The 20,036-nt window shown below is 38.4% G+C and overlaps 1 protein-coding gene across 1 annotated transcript in view; it reads left to right on the top strand.

Annotated features, from left to right (window-relative positions):
* Positions 1-20,036, top strand: part of LY75 (lymphocyte antigen 75) — a 44,394-nt gene that overhangs the window by 11,043 nt on the left and 13,315 nt on the right. Inside the window, exons 10-24 of the mRNA XM_032114263.1 lie at positions 400-488; positions 840-1,012; positions 1,191-1,387; positions 2,748-2,890; positions 8,485-8,566; positions 9,146-9,217; positions 10,623-10,746; positions 11,596-11,631; positions 11,894-12,069; positions 12,657-12,721; positions 13,549-13,625; positions 14,725-14,861; positions 15,861-15,966; positions 17,888-18,048; positions 18,418-18,547. Coding sequence (XP_031970154.1) covers positions 400-488; positions 840-1,012; positions 1,191-1,387; positions 2,748-2,890; positions 8,485-8,566; positions 9,146-9,217; positions 10,623-10,746; positions 11,596-11,631; positions 11,894-12,069; positions 12,657-12,721; positions 13,549-13,625; positions 14,725-14,861; positions 15,861-15,966; positions 17,888-18,048; positions 18,418-18,547 — 1,768 coding nt within the window. The remainder of the gene's footprint in view (positions 1-399; positions 489-839; positions 1,013-1,190; positions 1,388-2,747; positions 2,891-8,484; positions 8,567-9,145; positions 9,218-10,622; positions 10,747-11,595; positions 11,632-11,893; positions 12,070-12,656; positions 12,722-13,548; positions 13,626-14,724; positions 14,862-15,860; positions 15,967-17,887; positions 18,049-18,417; positions 18,548-20,036) is intronic.

Consider the following 20,036-nt stretch of genomic DNA (forward strand, 5'->3'; position numbering starts at 1 on the left):
TTTTTCTCAGAAGTAAAGAAACATTAGCATATGCTTTCCTTGTATTCTTCTGTTTGAATCCTGGCATTGGTGGAATAGCATGAAAACTCCTATTGTTTGGATAGGACTGGGCTGTTGCCCTTGTGTTTCTCTCTGTAAATGCACGTAGTGGTCAGAAGACTGTGCCCAGGCGAGCTAAAACAGTGGTGTATTTTATTCCTGTGGCTGCATTATTTTTTACAACTGTGAATCTGAGAGTTGATGATAGTGGACCTTGTATGTGACACAGTGCATTTCTTTCTGGTATGTGCTGTGCCAGCTTGTGGGCACCAGCCAGTGTTGGCAATGATTTCTTTTCTCCCGTAGGTAATGCCTAAGTTAAGTTATTTTGTATAAATGTGGTTTTTGTTCTCTAACCAGGGATGGGAGAGACATGGAAACTACTGTTACAGGATTGATAAAATGGAAGTTTCATTTGGAGCCCAGTGCAATCTTACAGTGATGAACAGGTAAAGCACACTTGTAATTTATGAGCAGGTTTAACAGCACAATCCTGGAGATAAAACCAGAGATTAAAACCTCTGTATGCCAGCTAGTGGTTTATAAAGACAAAGCAGAGAGAGAATTGCTTTTGCCAAGAACTAGCAAGCCGTGTTTTCCACGGCGTGAGAATAGTAAACCTACAATGTGAAACCTTCTTCGAAGTATGAAAATTCCCAGCCTGCTGACCCCATGTTGAGTATGGGACTGCCTGGATGACTGCCTGAACTGACTCATGTAGTAATATCCCTGGTTTTAAAATTGTCTCAGTAGTTTGATATCTTTCAAATACTGACTCTGATTAATCTGTGAATTTTCAGATTTGAGCAAGAATTTATAAACAGTCTAATTAGAAAACACACCAAAGTTGAAGAAAAGTACTTCTGGACCGGTTTGCAGGATATTAGCCAGTCAGGAATATATTCCTGGGGTACAGTGAATGGGGAAAAACCTGAAGCTGTGACATACACTAACTGGAATTCCATGCAACCAGGTAAATTTGAAAACTAAAAAACACATAAAAATACTGTCCTTTTACATTGAGCAAGCATTGGAGTACCATGTTACAGAACTCCAAGCATGAAATAAAGTAGTAATTCACAAATACGTCAGGTTTTCTTTTGAAAACCAGCCAATAGTTCTAAATATGTTTTTGGTGGCTTTAATTTCAGAGTTTTCAGGAGGATGTGTGGCCATGTCCAGTGGAAATTCCCTTGGAAAGTGGGAAACTAAGGATTGTAAAACCACTAAAGCATTTTCTATCTGCAAAAAATATATTGGGCAGCCCAAGGAGCCAGAAGTGCTCCCAAAGCCAACTGATCCCTGTCCCCCTGGGTGGCACAATGGATCTGGCCTTGCCTGCTACAAGGTAAAATGTTACTCCTGTTTGATGTTAATTGCTCATTACTGTCTTGGAGGAAGTGAGTGATCAGCCATTTTGTGGGCAGAGCTGCTCTGGAGGGCACTTTAATGGTGCTCCTCACCAGGAAAGGGAATTGGTGTTGATTCAGATTGACTGCCTGCAGATATTGTCACACATCATCATCTGCCATTCCTGGAAGGTGCATTGTGCCTCTTTGTGGGCAGCTGAGTGGGGCAACAGCACTGGCCCTGTGCTGCTGCCTCAGGAGCCTGATGCTGTCAGAGGGTGCTGTGCCTGTGTCCTCCCTGCTGCCCTCTGGCATGCACAGACACCTGCACAGGGAAGGAAAGTGCTTTGCATCACTTTCCCTTGTCCTTTTCCTTTCTGTACTCTTAGAGTATGGATAGGAGAGGTGTGATATTCTCTGGTTTGAATACGGATATGAAAAACCATTCAGCCTCAGTTGCATTTTACTGTTTTGAAGTAAACAGTGGAAGCAAGCAGCTGTGCTGTTTAGCTGGAATGGCTTGAACAAATTTGTATTTAGAAATGCAGGTTTTTCCCCTCTTTTAAAAATTAAATCAAGTTAAAACTGAGGCTGTTCATTGGATTCTTTATTCATCATTTTTGGACTCGGTGTCTGCAATGAGCTGTTTCTTGTAAACAGCTCATGTAGCAAAGTGGGGAAACCCAGCCTGAGTAACGTGGGTGTGGGCAAGCATCCCGAAGGGATAGGTCTGTGCTGCTGTGCAGCATAGCTGTCCCATAGTTGATGGACGTGACAGCTGGCCCTGGCAGATTCTCCACAACTGTTGATGACCAAATGCAGCATGTCTGTGCAGAGAGATCGAGCTGATGGGAATTGTCCTGGACTGAAACCAGGGGGATCAAGTGGATGTGGTAGCTGAGATGTATGAGCCAAACTTGCACCTCTGATGCATACAGGTAGCCAAGGGTGTGCCAAAGAACTTTCTTCACCTGCAGAAGTCAAACAAGCCCAGTTTCAGTGAACATTAGGCTCTGTAGTTCCCCATAAATTTGGATGAACAACATCCCTTTAAGCTTATAACTTGACTTGCAGTTATGGAGTGAGCTGGCTGGTGGTTTCTAAAATCTTTCTGGTAAAGAAAAACAGGGAAAGTCTGTCATGTGGAATATGTTGTGTTTGAACAAATTTTGTCAGCTAAACTTCAGAGTCTGGCTGTTGTCAAACAAACTGAAAGAAAAATTGTTAAAAAGTCAAGTTCTCTTCCTGTGGAAATACCAGTTATTAAATCTCAGGTGACCATATTTTAGTAGAACAAGAGTGTTGTAAAAATACTGCCACGTGTGTCATTTTCTGCTCTGACATTTGGCTGTTGTGAAGTTCTTCCACAGTGAAAGAGTGCTGCGAACCAGGACCTGGGAAGAGGCAGAAAGGTTCTGTGAAGCCCTTGGAGGCCATCTGCCTAGTTTTAGCCAGTCAGAAGAAATCAAAGCACTTCATTCTATCCTGAGAAAAATGATCAGGTAACAAACTAGCCGTGTTCTAAGATTTTGATTCTGCAGTGGATCGCAAATGCTGCTGCTGACCCCAAATGGCAAATACGAGATAGTGTGACAACTGTGTTTCCCACAGAACAGCTAGATGTGGCATTTGAACTGCCTTGCTGGAAAATGTCAAGGGAGTACAGCTTGGGCAAATACTTCACATTGCTAGAGGCAGCACAGGAAGAGAAATTTATGTAATGGAAGATGCTGAAAGCAAATCTAAGTCTGTTGTTATAATACGTTTTTCCTTTGCTGTGTTGAACTTTGGCACAGCTAGATGGTAAATGTACCTATTCTTTACTGGTACATTCTTTAGAGATGAGTTATCATTTCAGTTTTTCAGATATGCCTCATTTTTATTCACGAAATGCTTCCTGACTAAACTGGGTGCTAACTTCTAAAAATGTGAATAATGTAGTGTCCAGCAATCTGGTTGGCACAGATCCTATTTGGCATAGTTGCACTAACACTATGTGGGCATTAGATGGGTGTGCTGAGTTTTCTGGTATCAACAGATTAAATGCTAAATAATTTATGAGTTTAAACCTTTATTTTTAATCAGATGAGCTGTCACTGCAAAACTTTATTAGGCATTGGTGTGATGTCAGATCCTTGTGTAATATGTTTTTTTGATTGACAGTCTGTTTTTTCAGAACTTTTGCCTGCTTAAACTCAAATGCTGCCAGTTACGTGATCTAAATTTTTTCATCAACAAACGAAATCAGGATTATTTCAGAAGCTGCCAGCATACAACACTGTGATTAAATTTTAAAACCTGATGACTGAAGAGGTGCCTTCTTGAGAAACCAGTGAACTTTTTTTAGAAGTGCACAAGTCATGAAAATTACTCAGTGTTTATGTTAATAAGAGGCAAAACCAAACTTGTATGCTCTATATATAGATAGTTTAGCTTGTGTAAAAGCCACTTGTGATTCCTTCGCTAAACTGGCTGAAGTCCCAAAATAAAATCAGTGCACAAATTATTTCTAGCTGTATTAAATGGTTTTGCAGTTATGAATTTTGTTTTAATGCACCTAATTGACTATGAAATGTGAATAGAGAAGCAACATTTTATTTTCCTACAAGTACTTGGAATTGCTTTGCAGCTTGCAGACTGTCTGAGGTATTAATTATATTTTCTGTTAGGAATTTAAAGGTGGACACTTCTGTCTCTCCAGGGAGTCAGTTGACACACAATGCTCATGCATTTCCCATAGTTCAGAAATTTTGAACTTAGTCTGAAAGTAGTTAAGTCTCAGTATTTCAGTATTATTCCAGCAGAACTTAAAATGAGGGGCAATATATTGAGCCTGGTATAAGTTGACTCTGCAGTCAGTGTTGCAGTAACTGCTCATATCAAATTCAACTGAAAACACAGTATTTTCATCTGGGCTAACCCCTTTTTCAGCACTTCAGAACATTCTGAACTGAAATACTACATAGTTGATATTGCCTGAGGTATTTTAAATAATGTTTGTTTGTTTAGATAACATGATGAATTGTTGAAGATAGTTATGCTTTTAAATTACTCAGAGGTGTTGATTACATAAAATATTTTGGAGGTCAAATGTCAAGGGTAGTTTATCTGAAAATCAAGCTCATTTGAGATAGGAGATAGGAAACCATGTGAATTATTTCACTGGGAGAAATCATGCTAAGGTGATACTAGATGTGATTAGCTGCTGGAGTGTGCTGGCATGCAGTTTGTTCATGTTCCCTGTATTTACTCAGTGCAAAGTCTGACCTAAAGCATTCATTCAGTGCATTCATTTTGTCCTGGGGAAGGAGCCACACCTCAACTCTCTTGGTTTCAGGTTTTTTCCCCTTGCACAGTTCTCTGGTGACTCATTGAGAATTGTTTGTTTTTAAATGTTAGCAAGAGTCATTTTGGTTCACCAGGAAAAGGGCAGCTTGCCTAGTCCATTCTGTTCTTTACTCAGATTCCACCTTAGAGTCAAATAAGAGCCAAAATTGCTCCAGCCAAGTCAGGCTATTGCCATTGGAAAGGAAAATAAAATTTGCCTGCCAACCTTCTCCTGTCTGGAAGAAATAGGAGATAACCTCTTTTGACTTTAAGGGACATGATACAGGCAGAACAGATCCGGTTCAGTTACTTTCATTCTTTTTGGACTGTGTTTGTGAGCATTCTGCAGCTTATAGCTGGCAGCAGTGCTGGACACAGGGAGAGAAATAGCTTTGACTGGTTAGAAGTAGCATTTCAGTGAGGACACCTTACTGGAAAGAAATCCAGGTTGCCTTATATATCAACAGCTCTGCTGCTATAACTGTTCTGAATCTAGAAAGCCTTACAAACACTTGAGTTTGAAAGAAAAAAGTCACCTTAACATAATGGCCAAAACAGCAATAAAGCTGAGATGCAAGTTGTAGTAACTGATTAATTCAGCTTTTCTTTTCTTCCACTCAAGAGCAGGTAATTAGCAGGGTGTGATTTAGCTAGTGCAGTAGCCTGTTAGTGGAGGCAGAACAGGGTGGCCAGATGGGCTTCATGCAGAGTTTTAGGCCAGCACTGCCTAAGATTAAACAGTGCCTTAAACTGCACCATTAAGGGGTTGGTCCAGATGTATACCTTGCCTCTTGTCAAGAACTAGGTTGACCTACAAGCAATCCCAAAAACTTCACTTAGGCTCTTCATCTTGTGTTGGAGCTGGCATAAAGGACACAGAAAATAATTTTCTATTTTGGCAGTTAGAATATGATTAGAAAAATTACGGGTTTATAGTCCCTTTGCAATCTGAACTGTATTTATTTGCTCCTGTAGTACTTTGACTTTTATGAATGTTTAGTTCTATGTGAAAGAATCTAGCAGGGATTGCTAGAGATTTAGGTCTTTCAGTGTCAATCAGTGTGGAGTCCATTGTAAAGCCCAAATTGCATGTATGTATTAGTTTAAAACTCAGGATATTTCAGGTTTTTATAGGCAGTTCCAGGAGTGTAGCTCAAAGGACACCCTGTCACTGAAAAATCCATTTTGATATCAGTCCACAGGCTGAATTTTAAATGCTTTGCAATGAGGAGACAGATACTTGAAGAACAAGCAAATTCCTTGCTGCAAGCTTAATTGCAATAGAGAGTTTTAATTCATCTTTGTCTTAAATAGTTGGTGGAATTCTTTCCTGTGATGAGATGACAGTATAATTTCAGAGGGTTATCAGAACGCTTTACTGAAGCTTAAAGGTACTGTCAAGTGTAGTGTAGCAGTTACTAAATTACTCATGCTCATGTCTGAACAATTCCAAAGGAAGCAAAAGAGGCACATTAATGTGTAAGAGCCCAGTCAGCTGAAAACATTGTTCTGTTTGCAGGCTAGAAATTGTAAATTGGGAGATAAGCTGGAGAAATTCTTGACGTGGCACACTTTTTGTTTTCAATTTATTTATTGTATAAAAGCCAAATACAAATTGAAAGAGTTTGAAAATTTGCTCTAGAGCAGTTGCTCAGGTAATTACTGCAAATCTTTTAGAAGTTAGTGTCTCAAATGTTCTTTTTAGTAGATATTCCTGCGTGGTGATCAACTGCTTAAACTGCACTAAGTCTGTAGGTTACAGTTAGGAGGGGATGTCTGCTTCCTAATTGGAAGAACAGCCACAGAAAAATAAAGTCCTAAAGGCAAATAGCCAAAAGTCATTTAGCTGCTTGACAGCTGTGAATGTTTGGCTCACAGTTTTCCCTCTGCAGTGATATGGGGCATTTAGGCTCTTTGAAGGCTTCTTAGTTGTATCATTAAAAGGATTGATCAGTATGATAAAATCATACTAGAGTTATCACACTTCTCACCAATGTCAGAAAATTATTACTGGAGTTGAGAACAAAGAACGAAAAAATTAGATCTGTTGATGACTGATACTTTTCTTCCTAAAAGGAACTTCACCAAATAAAAAACTGTTGCCCTTCTTGGATTTCATGTACTTAGCTCACATACCCTGGGCTAAGCTGTTTCTTGGTGCTGCACCACCAGTATTTTCAGACTGTTCAGAATCTTTATGGTGATATGTGTGGAAAGCTAGTGGTACAGTTATATCGAAGACTTCCTTAATATTGCCCTGGGGTTTCATAACATTGCTTATATGGGTGAGCTTGAGTCTGAGTCCATCCCTCTGAGTAATAAGGTAATTTTCATAAATTTTCTAAGTTCTGACTTCAGATCTCTAAGTTTGTCAGCACTACCTTCTGGGGAACCTTTTACAGACTCTGACCTCTGCTGGTCAGATGTCTCTGTCCAATTTTGAACTTAAATTTATTTCTGAGTCGTGGTTCCTTCAGATGTGATGTCCTTTTTGCTCAAATCACTCCTCTTCTTGTGGATTTAGTCTCCTAAAATATTAAAAAGAATAATTATATCCTTTCCCTCTCTTTCTTTGGGAAGACTAGACAAGAAAATCCTCAATCCTTATTAATAGCCTAAACTCTTTAATTTCTTCAAATGTCAGGTGTTCCTTCTCTGTATTTGGTGCATCATGATGGAGTAGTGCTCCTGATCCGGTTCTACAGGAGCCTTGTACTGTGGCATCAGTGCTTTACTATCGCCGTCAGACCACCTTGAGGAGAGTGCCTTTTCCACAGCTCTTTTGCAATTGGGTTTCATGTAGTCTGTGATTTTATAGAAAACTCATGGTCTTTCTCCCCTCTGCTGCTTCCAGCTGATACTGTCATTCAGAGAAGTGTCTACTGACTTCCTTGGGCAGAGTAGCGGATTGGAGTGCAATATCATAAGGTTCAGTACCCCACACAAATGTGAATCTTTGAGAACTTCCAGTACAAAACTAACCTTGCAGTTGGACTAGCACCTTTAACTTTTTTATAGCATCTTTATATTCATCAGCAAAAGAGTATGGTAAAGGTTCTTACTGCAGATTTGAGTATTTACATTGTAAACCTGTTTTTTTCAGGTAATTTTGTGTCTTAGAACACAAGTGAAATTTTAGATTTAAGTGTCTGCTGCTTTTGAAAAATGAGGAAGCAAAATCTAGGAAAACACCCAGTTCTGATTGGACTAAAATTTCTGTTGCCACTTGTTCATGCAACCATTGAAGTCAGTGTTGTTAGGTGCTCATTTATGTCTACATCTCATTTATGAAGGTGCGTAATTGAAATACGGTTTTGCCCAGGTTTAGTGTGTTTATATCACTGACAAAGTTAAGGGAAACATGCCAGTTCTTTGAATAGAAGCTTTTGTGTGGTTTGAGGAAGAGCGTATTTGAGCTGATGATATTTGAGAGGTAGCCCAAGGTGGACAAGAGAAAGGGAACCAAACCATATAAACACTGTGTGTGATCCTGGAAGAAAAGTGTAGAAAAGAGACCATTATATCATGTGACAACTGATGAAGTGGTGATGCAGCCCACAAAGGAATTACCTGTTTTAGTTAGGGTTTTTTCTGTACAGAAGAGGTCCTAGCCCTTACGTCTGTTTTCTCTTTGAACTGCTACAACTTGCAGTAGTAGAACCTTGGTTTTGCTGCTTGGTCTTAAGTAATGCCATGCCATAGGTCAGTCTTCCTATTAAATGAGCTGAATCATATGCTTGGTGTAAGATTGTATCTTGTTTATTTACAGCAATGACAGATGGGTCTGGATTGGAATGAATAAGAGGAGTCCTGATTCTTTGGGAACCTGGCAATGGAGTGATAACAAACCTGTAAGTTAACTTTTAACCAGGAAATGTCATGTACTGATTTGTTTCAACTAGGACTGAATTGAAAGTAAATTGATAAATATTTTAATTAAAGTATGTCAGGTCTTTCAACAGATTAATAATTCAGAAGAAGACTGTGCACTTAAGAGCTGCCATCCAAGCAGATTTCCAATTAAAAACATATCTTTAATAAGGTTATCCTGATTTCCATCTCCATTATATTAAAATAATTTCACAGAAATATAGTAGTAAACATCCAAGAGCTAGTGGAGAGAACAAGGTGTCTTCATGCCACAACAGAAGGGAGGGTTTATCTGTTCACTTCCTTGTTATGTCAGACTTTTCCAAAAATATCTTCTTCACTGTAATTGTTTCATTTGGCTGAGATTGGGAGCTCTCCCCTTCTCCTTCCTGCCCCCCCAAGCAGATATGGAGACTCAAAACTGAAGGAGTAGCTGTCATTCAAGACACAGTTTAATAGTAATAAACATAATGGGATTTCGGGTTTGAATGGTTGTCTCTTGGGATTGCCTCAGCGAAGTGTCAAGTGCTGATTCTTTCACCCTGTCCATCATCCTGTAGGTAACCAGTGTTGTTATGCCACTTGACTACCTGGAAGATGAGTATGATACAAGAGACTGTGCTGCATTAAAGGTTAGTTTCAAGGTTTTTAATAATGTGTGTTTTTACTTGGAAGTACTTGGAAAAAATACTTTTTCTAGTTGTATACTGAATTTAGGTTTAGATGTTTTCTTAGTATAGTGAAAAAGCTGTAGTGTTCCCTTTATCCATCTACACTTATTACAAACTTTCCCTTAATCAAGTATTTTTTTATGACAAGTGCTGTGCTAATGATAACCTTTCATAGGACTTCTTTTGAGCCTTGTTAACTACAAAATATTTTAGTCACAGTGCTATTCTGTATTGTATAATGCCATACTATGGATCTCTTGTATATTACACATAATTCTGAAGGATGTGTCACGGAGTCTAAAACAAAAAAGCACAGAGAGCCCTACCTAACTTTTAAAATCCGTATTAGCTTTTCTTAACTGCACATTAAGAAAAAGTTTGAAACCTGAAAAAGGGAAATGCAGTAGCCAGGATAGAGCATATGTTTGTGTTTATTGTGTGTATTTCCTTGTTTACTTGTGAAATAGACTGTACATGCTGTGTTGGTTTCTAATTTCAAATGTCAGACCTCAGCTTGATTCCTGATTAAGCTCTTCAGTACTTAATTTAGTCTTGATGGCATGAGTTTTAAAATAGCCTTTAATTTTTCTGAAGTATCATCTGACTTTTTGCTTGATCATTCCAGTACCTGCCATCCCTTTTAACCTAAATAGAACCACCTCTGCTTTTAGGATTTACTGGGGGAAAGGATAATTGCATCCCTGTGCTTCTGTTCACAGCCATTTCCCTCATTTGCTTCTCCTGTGTTCATGACCCCAGACTGAGAACCTGGTCAGCATTGGGCTCCTAAAATTTTAGACAAAGGAGAGCACTTCGAAGGGAATGCTGTGAACATAGTAACTTTCCTACTTGCCAGTTACAGATACGTTCTTTCACTAAATGATAAAAAATTCTCCTTACTGGAGAGACCAGCAAGAGTGAAGTCAGTTCTTCAAGCTTGATTGTAAAAAAAAAAATCTTAAATAAGAAAGATTGTTTCTGTGTCAGTTCAGATGGTTTCTTCTTTTCAGCAGAAATGAGAATCATTTCAGGGGAACAAGTTGCTTGTGTAGATAATAAACATTGATGAGAACCTGTGCACTACAAAAACCCTAAGAAACATTATTGCTAGAAAAGACTTTTAGGACATTTGTATGTAGACTGACCTTAAGCCCTTTATGTAATTGCTTCACAGCGTTAGCTAACATGGAGAGTTATAGTTGAAGTTACAGCTTTATCTGCTCTTTTATTTGCAAAATAAATTGTATGACTAACAACACAGTAAAATACACTGACTTTGCCAAAGTATCTTTTTAATACAGTTTAATTTTACATTTCAAAGGCCTATGCTGTACTAACTCAGTTCTCTGTTTCTACTTGTATACAGACCTCACAGTTTTCACGGAGATCATTTTGGAGATTTTATTTCCATGAAGGCAGAGACCTGGAATTTTACTTCAGGCCTTTTGATTGTGAAGCTAAACTTGAATGGGTCTGCCAGATAACAAAAGGTAAACTGCAGTTACATCCATTTATTCATATAAAAAGTTTAGTACAATGAGTTGTCATTATTGCCCCATAAAAGAAACTTTGGAAACAATATTTTATTGCTTCCTCTCTGAACTGCTAGGAGTATAGTACATGAAATGTCTTACTGGCGTCACATACAAACAGATGTACACTTAGAATATTCAAAACTAGATCAGAAAATGACCCTGAGGAGGATGCAGTATCACTGTTTCCATATTCTTTCTAGTCCCCTGAAGTGAGAAGTGGTTTTTTGTGAGGTGATATAAGCCACTGAGTTGCAGCATTTGTGGACTTTACTTAATCTTTCTTAGTGATATTTGTTACTAAATCAGCAGATATCTTGGGTGTACAGTTTGCTTCAACCTTAGGTGAGCTAACCTTGTTCTGGTAAAACTGGTGTACCAGCTTCTCATTGTAGTGAGAAAGAGGAGCGGGAGTACAAAAGAATGGCGTGGCACATCTGCACAGATTGAGGTTTTTCATGCAGTATGAAATGTAATCCAGTAGACTTTTACATTTCGGTTGTTCATTAAAAGGTATTTCAGGGGATAAAACTTTCTTGTTGGTGTGAGATACTGATAGATATACTACTTTGATGCTTGAGAGATAAAAGAACCACAGATGTGTAAGGTGGAGATATGCAGTACTTCCATTAATTTCATATCATCTCATTTTAAACTATTAAACCTGTGTATGATTTCATTCTCCTTTTTTTTTTTTTCCATCACGAATACTGAGAAGTATGAGTACTAACCATCAATTCTATTATTGATGGCCACAGTTTTGTTAGAGGGTGAAATCGGTGACTTTTCCTTTTTTCCTCTGGACAGGTAGCACTCCAAAGACACCAGAGTGGTATATACCAGGTAATTGGACTTCTTCTGTATTTTTCCACTATGTATATAGGGTTGTTTATATTCAGTATCTTTCCTTAGTTTTGTTACATTGCTACTGCAATACCTGTTTGATACCAGGAAAGGTTATGACTGATTTGATTTTGAGAGAGTTCAAAATGCAGAGTGTTGAGTCTTCCCAGTGTCAAATTGAGATTTCTTAATACATTCAGAAAAAGAAAGGATTTGTTTTTCAGACTTTATTTCTTACTCATGTGGTATTTCTTCCGTGTAGATGAAATTGGAATTCATGGAGCCCCGCTTGTTGTTGATGGAGCAGAGCTATGGTTTGTACCAGATAAAAACCTGAGCTACCAGGAAGCTATTTTCTACTGTCAAAAAAATGATAGTGATTTAGCCTCTGTGGAGTCTTACCCAAAACTCAGGACAATACTATCTCAAATAGAAAAGGTAAGGGGGTGTAATCTGTTTTCACGGTTACTTTCATTGCAGGGAAATTTACTTGCCAAATTTTCCAATATAAGAAAATGTTAATCCTTAATTTTTTTTTTCCCTGTTGGCCTTAGTGGTTTTCAATTGTACTTAAAAGGAAAAGATGAGATAAAAGAGAATCATTTTAATGGTAGTCAGGTAAAAGAATTTTTAAATTTAAAAGTAGGTTTAATAACACTAAAAAACCCCAAAACTCTCTGAATGGTCAAAAAGTGTCATGTAAGACCACCATGTAAGCATTGCATTGTCTGCAAATATTTCATTAACAATCGTGCTGGTTCTTAATTTTATGCACAGGACAACATACAATTTTTCACCTGGTGAGAGGATTTAATTAGAAATGCATGGTGGTCTGATAGGTTTTATTGAAAGGGGTTTGTGGTGTTCATAGCATGAAAAAACATTCTTGTAAAGCATCTGAGAAAAACATCTCAACTTTCAGTACCTCGGTGACTAATTTTGTCACATTGTTCTATCTTTGGTAGAGTCAGGAGCTCTTTCTCTGTGGGTTGTAAAATACTGGGTTTTGTTCTTTATTTCCACAGTTATCAAACAGTGAACAGAAGTGGTGGCTGAAGTTTATTGATTATGGCTACAGCTATCATTCACCGTACGTAGAATAATTATGAGATGCTTTATTGTAAGCTTTTTTTGATGTGCTTTTTAGGAATTGTTAACTAGAGTAGTTAATTAATAGTAATTTTATTATAACTGGATGAGTAATCCTTGTGTGTCTTATAGCCTCTAGATTTTGGGCTGTTGGACTTAGGCGTCTTAGTTTTGTTGTGTGAATCCTTGAAATGTGTGGTCCTAGTAGCTAACGTATTCCCTTGATCTTTGAAATGCTTATATCAGGGTTTTAAGCCCACTTCTATGTTCTGTTAACACTTGGAGAACTGGCAAAAAAAAATGCCCAGTCTGTTGACTCTGAGGATTGAAGAATACCCCAAAACAGGGAACCAGGAATTGGTTTAAGACATCACTCTTTTAGTTAGGTAATGCCAAATTCTTGGAGGGCTTTTCGTATAGCTTTGTAGAGTTGGGATGACTCTCAGCAAATCTTGCATCATTCCTTTCTTGGCTGCAGAGAAGATTCACTGGCTTCCTGCAAGGGAAGTCCTTCACTTTCCAAAATACTATAGCAATGTACTATTGTGAAAAGAAAATTAGGGCTATTTCCTACTCCTTGTCCTGACAATGTGTTGTGATTGCAGCATGGTGATAAATAACCTTATTCTGCACATCTCAACACAGTTAATTTGGGCATGATACATAAGTACTGAACCTACCACATATTTATTCCTAGCCTAGTTTTTGTAGGGCATCTAGAAACAGTTAATAGCCCAAATTTTTGTTTGCACTGGTACTGTTGCTATCAGACCTTCTCTGTGAAGGTCACATTGGATTGGAGATTAACTCTAAAATATTTATATCCAGTTTACAGTTATTTCCACGCTTCCATGATAGATTGCTGAGAGATTGCTGGTATATTTCCAGAAAGAACTGGTATAGAGGTAAGGCTGGTTTTGTTTTTTCACCCCCTCTTTGTTGTGTTTATTTGAAAAGAAAAAAAGAAGTAATTACTGTTCTACCCAAACTCTTCTATTGAATGCAAATTGATACTGAATTAGGAGTGGATGGCTTCTTCATGATAATCTGATTGACTGTTGAATCATTTATTACTTCCTCATGGTAGAAGCCGTGGTAATAGTTCTTAATGACCAGAGGTAAACCTGAACTCAAACGACAAATTTTTATGATTGATAGATTGACACTCCTTTTGCAACAGAAATTAATTAGGTGAAATCTGGTTTTGGTGGCTACCTTTCTGTGTTTATGCTACATATTCTGAGCTCTGGAGTTTGTCTGAGAGTTGTTAGAGAGGTTGACTCTATACTTGCAACCATGTATATACATCTGGAGATACAAATTCCATTAACTATTAGAGTCATATTGTGAGAAATACATAAAGGAATGAAAAAGCCACCTGGTGGTACTGGAAGCTTATTATTTCCTTTTTTCAATGCTGTTTTATGTCGAGGAAAATGTATAATCTCCAGAGAACAAGAAGCTCCTCCTGCCTTCTACCATTTCCATGTAAAGCATGTTTTCCCCATTATTCAGTTGTTTGCTGCTGAATTGTTTTCATCTCTATTAGCCAAAAATTGCTCTTGACTAGGAAGTCAGTCCATTCATGACTAAAGGAGTCATGTAAAGCAGTGCAGAGCAGATGCTCTCCATGTAGATGTTAAAGGATTCTTTTGGGCTTTTTTTGACATTTAGGCACACCCTCTTTGCCAGAATGTGAGGTTAGTCCTCATATACAAAATCTTTTTTCATTATTTTTCTGTTTTCAAGTTGTGTCTGCCTGTATGAGGTATTAATACTGGAAGTAAGAATGAGACTCTGGATCTTTACTGTCTGATAAAATGATTTATGCTTGTCTTTTGCTCTACTGCTATTTTTAATGCTTTAAATTGCACGGTAGTTCACTGTGGTGGCACCAAAAATTATTTCCCTTCAGACTGGTCTTTGTCATGTCATAAAGTATGGATAGCAAATGGAGTGTGATAGGCATTGCCATAAGTGTTTTTAAAACTTCTATTTCTGCAGACTACCCAGTTAACTGTAATGTGAAACTGCCCTTCATCTGTGAAAAAAATAATGCCTCCTTACTAGAGAAACATGATCCCAGTTACCGCCCAGTCAGAGGAGGTTGCCCTAAAGGCTGGCATCAGTTCCGGAATAAGGTACAACGATAATACAGATTCATCATCGTTGCCTGTTCTTCGTGGTCCAGTAAGGTGGAATGCCTTTCTAAAAGAAAGGAGGAGGTAGCCCCTCTGTTGAGGAATAGACTAGAAAGAGGCTTTTGAAAACTAAGTGCAGTGGTTAAAATAATCTCTTCCCCTTTTTTCCCTTATTCAGGATTGATGGTTTCTTAAATTCAGAGCATTCATTTTCAGGTTTTTTTGCTTTCCCATCACTACATGTTTAGGTCCAAGAACATTGGTTGTATTGCCTAATCTTGGGCTTCAACTTCAAATGAAGAAAAGGATTAGAAAGTGAGAGGATGAGGTTTCTGTGGCTGAAGCATGTTGTTTCTCTTCTGGAGTAATCACAGGCAGGCAGCAAGTTGGCAGACACTGTTTCCTAAGTTACCTTAAGGATTTAACTCACTTAAGACTTAGTGAGCAGCTTTTAAGAATTAACCAGCCAGGTCAGAAGCCATAGTATAGTGTATTTCAGTACTACATTTCAAGGCAGTCATCTAAAGTGTTAGTGAGGCTCATTCCTGTTGTTTGGTGCACCATTATTCTGTACAAGTGTATCAGCTCTGCACATTACATTGTGCCAAGGTTTGCAAATTTACTTCACATCATTGCAGAGTAGACCTTGGAGTTGCCATGTAGTTTTTCCCCAAAGGTAACTCATTACAAATTCCTGGCCAGCACTCTCTGACTGTAGAGTTCGCATGTGAGTTCTCATTCCTAAAATGATTCTGATGTAGCAAATAAAAATTACTGAATAGGAATGAGGAGTTAGTCAGTGGGATCATTTTATATTTAGCTACTCTGTTGAACCTAATAAATGCTTGCAGCTAGTATCAGGTCCCTTGCTTTCTGCAAAAATATTTATGTGTTATCACAGAAAATGAGAAGTGAGTTTTTAGGGTTGGTTTATGTATTGATTTATGTCTTAGGCAGAATGGTATGATGAAAATAATTTTCATTATGTTTATTTTGCAGTGTTTTCTAAAGATGAAACCTGAACATTTAACATTTAGTGCAGCTAATGAAAAGTGTGTAACTTTTGGAGCCTCTCTTCCATCTATCTCAGATCAAGCTGACCAAGGTACGGTGGTGAACTGGGGGCACCTTAGTATGCAGCTTCTCTTCCAGATTCAGAACAGTTCTGCTTAAGAACTTGAGCATAAATCACTTGGTTATCCACAGGCATACTGGGAGCTTTCTAAAAATACAGGACTGGTTAAAAATGTGTTATGTGTTGCTTGCATCACTGGAAACATAACATGGAAATGCAGCCAGGAGACATTTGAACCAGTTTGAAGAGCAGCTTTTCTGTATGATCTTAACCTGTTATAAAAAGAAAAAAGTTGCAAAACTGTTATAAAAACAAAAGTTGCATTAAGAGTTGAGCATAAAAGGGTCATCACCAAATGAAGAATTGTTTGGCTTTGCAAGCTAAAACATAACTGAGACTGTAGACTTTGCACTGTGAAAAACCACCTTAGGAGCTGCTTCCAAGAGAAGCTCAGCTGTGTGTGTGGGATTGAGGTGGCAAACACAATGCCAGATGGGGCACAGGACCCTCTGTGTCTGTGTGTGCCGAGCAGCTTAATGTGGCAGTGTGTCCAAACTGTGAGCTCTTCAGGACACTGATGAGAGGATGTAAAGCAGGAGGACTGGAAAACAGAACTGTTTCACCTCTCTTAACAACTGAAGTCAATGAGAGAAATGCAGTGAGGAAGAAATGGGTTCCCATTGGCCGCAAGTAATGTTCAGCAATAAACCACTGAATGATATGGCTGAATTTGCAGCTGTGTTCTTGTGGATAGTTAAGAGTTCTCAGAGGGTGTATCTGAAGTAGCTCAGTTGAATTCTGCAGTGCCCACAGTGCATATTTTCTTTACAAGCAAAAAACCTCTTGCCAAACAAAATAGGGTAGGTAGACTAGAGAAGTCTCTAGTGTACCTGCAGGCAGCAGCTTAATGGTAATTTTTTTTTACTGCTGTTCTTGGGGAGGAATAGGGTTATATACAGGAATGTACATGTCTCAGGCCTGCATGTTTTTGTATGCATTTAAGGTTGGGAAGGCACAGCCATTCTGAAATGTTAAGAAGCAGAATCCCTTGTGTGATTGGGGTTGTCTGGAAGTGTTTGCTATTATGTCTTGCTTGTTTTTCTTTTCTCTGTGTAGTGGAGACCACCTATATGGAAAGAAGACACAGTCCTCTTAAAGTGCGCTTCTTTCTGTAGGCTGCCTCTACTCCTCCTGGTGGCATTAGGGGCTAGCTCTGACATGCAAATCTACAGTGGCTTTGTCTCTCAGAAAATAGGCTGTGACTAGTCTGGCATGTGACCAATAGTTAAAACATGTCAGCAGTAGCTAATTAGATAGCTTCAATTTGTCTTCTTAAACTAGTCAAGTTTAGTGAATGCTTTTGGTGCCTGGGGGGTTACCAATGCCCATTGTTTCTTGCCAGAATGCTCCCTAAGAGGGGTCTGATTTAAGGTTTGCCTGGCTGAATTTTTTTTCAACTAAATCTCATTTCCTTTGACATGTCCTGCTTTCTCTGATGGTGGGGTGGACAAACTCTGCCAGAATCCAAAAAATGTTCTGATTTATGGTTTGTAAGAGAGAAAGATGGGAGATAAGACTCCGTCCATCAATTCAGAAAGGGCAGCGAGACAGTAGAAGATCTTGCAGGCTTGTGGAAAAGCAGCTTCTTAAATTTGTGTGTAAGTAAAAGACTCCAAATTATGGGCAAAGGAACAGGTTAAATCCACTGTCTTCTCCTCAGCTCAGAATTTGAAGGACAAGTACCAATAGCCTGCTTCTTTCAGACAAAATCAATATGAAAGGTGTTATCATGGAAGGAAGGGATTATAAGCATTTGGCAATCATGAAGGGCTGGAAAAATTAAATTAATAGAAACGGGGATTGCATTGTCTTACTTAAGTGAAGTATTCTTTCAGATGTTTAGTGTTGTTTTTCTAACCCCAATATGTACATTTACTGTTCTGTCCAACAGATTATATAACATCCTTGCTTCCTGGCCTGCCAAAAGATATTTGGATTGGTTTACAGTTCCTGTTCAGTACAAGGGAAAACAAATGGATAGATGAGAGTAGACTGTTGTATAGTAACTTTCACCCGCTCCTGACAGGAAGATTAAGGAAAATTCCACTGGATGTAAGTTCTGACTTTTGATTTCTCTTGCCTATTGAGTAATGAAGTTTGGAATAGTGTGTCAAAAAAACCCCCATGTAACAGACCAAATTCCCCAGTTAGTCATTTTAATTGGCCAACAGGGTGGCTGATAGTACTGGAGTTCTGTTTACCTTTACTTACAGCTTCTGAAATGTATTTAGCTTAGGAAAACTTTCTGAGTCCAGGCACCTGGTAGTGTTTGTAAAACAGGTAATCTGTATTGCACCACTCCTTTGAAACTTCTTAAACAAGTTCAGACAGCTGGGGTTCTTCTAGACTCCTATTACTTCACCTCTACACAAGTATGTTTATGCCTTATTTGAGTCTGATAAGGATATTTCTGTTTCTCAGCTTTTTGATGAAGAATTTAACAATCAGTGCGGTGTAATCCTCAATGATCCCAAATCACAGTATGTTGGAACATGGAATTTCACTGCTTGTGCTGACAGGCATTTCTTGGGTATATGCCAGCGGTCTGTAGGTAAGTCTGAAGAATCAAAACAAATTGCAGCCAGAGTTTAAACTTAAGGTGCATGTGCCAGGAGACTTTAATGCATGTAAATTATTTCACTTGAAGACCAAGATTCTTGTAGAGACTGGGCAGGTAAATTTTAGACAAGCAGAGTGTAGAGGAGGATCTGGGGCCTATTTTGTCAGCCATTCAGAATTTTCCCTATTGTTTTTCATAGGCCAGTTCAGGGAGAATCTATTTTCCTGAGAGACTTTGTGTGGTTTCAGTGGAATTATACTTCAGTAGACGGGTCTTTAATGTTCTGTGGGTATAGAGGTCATGTACATCAAGGGATAGAACAAGTGACTCCTTTTTCCTTTTCAGAACTGTGGAAGTGAGAAGCCCTAGGAAGGAATCTCCCAATATTTATATCCTCCTTAAATATATCCTCTATCCTTTAGTTCTGTGAGAATATAAGGTATCATAGACTCTTAATGTTGAAATTGGTCTCTCCCCAGAGCAAACTTGAGAGTTGGTGTGAGTGGGATTTTTTAATCTGAACTAAAAATAATATTCAGATGTACCCATGTGGGTTGGCCAATACCAATTACTGGAATAAGATCAAACACATATAGTTATTATGTGTATTTAATTACTGCTATGGGCTGATGTTCAGCATACCCACTTCTGAGTAGGTTCCTTTATATAAATAATCCTTTTAAGTCATGAACATGCTATCTTCTAAAAAAAAAAATCAAACACAAAGAAACTTAGGTGTACAAAACGCCCAAGACTATGCCCACCTTCTTCATTCTCAAGTAGGCAGAGATTTCCACTTCCCACTCCCCCACCTCCATTTAACGTACAAAGTCTTCTTTACTTCAGTGCCAAATACTTCAGAAATTCCAAGCATTAAGATTAGAAGTCTGGATGAAAGAGATGTCATAAAAATGTGAAAAGGAGATTTTTATGAATCTAAGGTTGACAATGTATCTGTTTATATCAATATCTTAGTAGTCTGGAGTGACTAAATACTCAGCGTTTCTTTGCCACAGCTGTAGAAGGTGTAATGAGAGGTTTTCGGACTGACAGAGAATGTGTCTTGCTGTGGTCTAGTCTTAAACTGTTAGGTATCTAAGGATAGTTTGTGTTGGGAGGGACCTCAGCAGGTTGTAGGGACAGTTGTGAGAGAGTCCAAGTTGTCTAGGGCCTTATAGGGAAAAAGATGATTCATGTTCATTGGAAATCTTGGCATGATTGTGATTTGCAGAATTTCTTGAGATGGTAATCATCAGCAATTATTTTTTCAGAAAGGAACACTTTACTTACTGCCTTGTTTGCGATTTAGTACCTCTTGATGTGTGATGGCACCCTGGGCTCCATGGTTCTCTTCTGTAGCTGTTTACTAAGTGAAAGCATTTGGCAGCAGACAGAAATCACTTGAAACAATCTGTTTCAGCCTTTTCAGTTTTCTGATCTATTGAAAGCTGTAAATACCAAATGAATATTGTGTTTTTGT

Source organism: Corvus moneduloides, chromosome 7 (genome assembly GCF_009650955.1).
Source record: "Corvus moneduloides isolate bCorMon1 chromosome 7, bCorMon1.pri, whole genome shotgun sequence".
Lineage (NCBI taxonomy): Eukaryota > Metazoa > Chordata > Aves > Passeriformes > Corvidae > Corvus > Corvus moneduloides.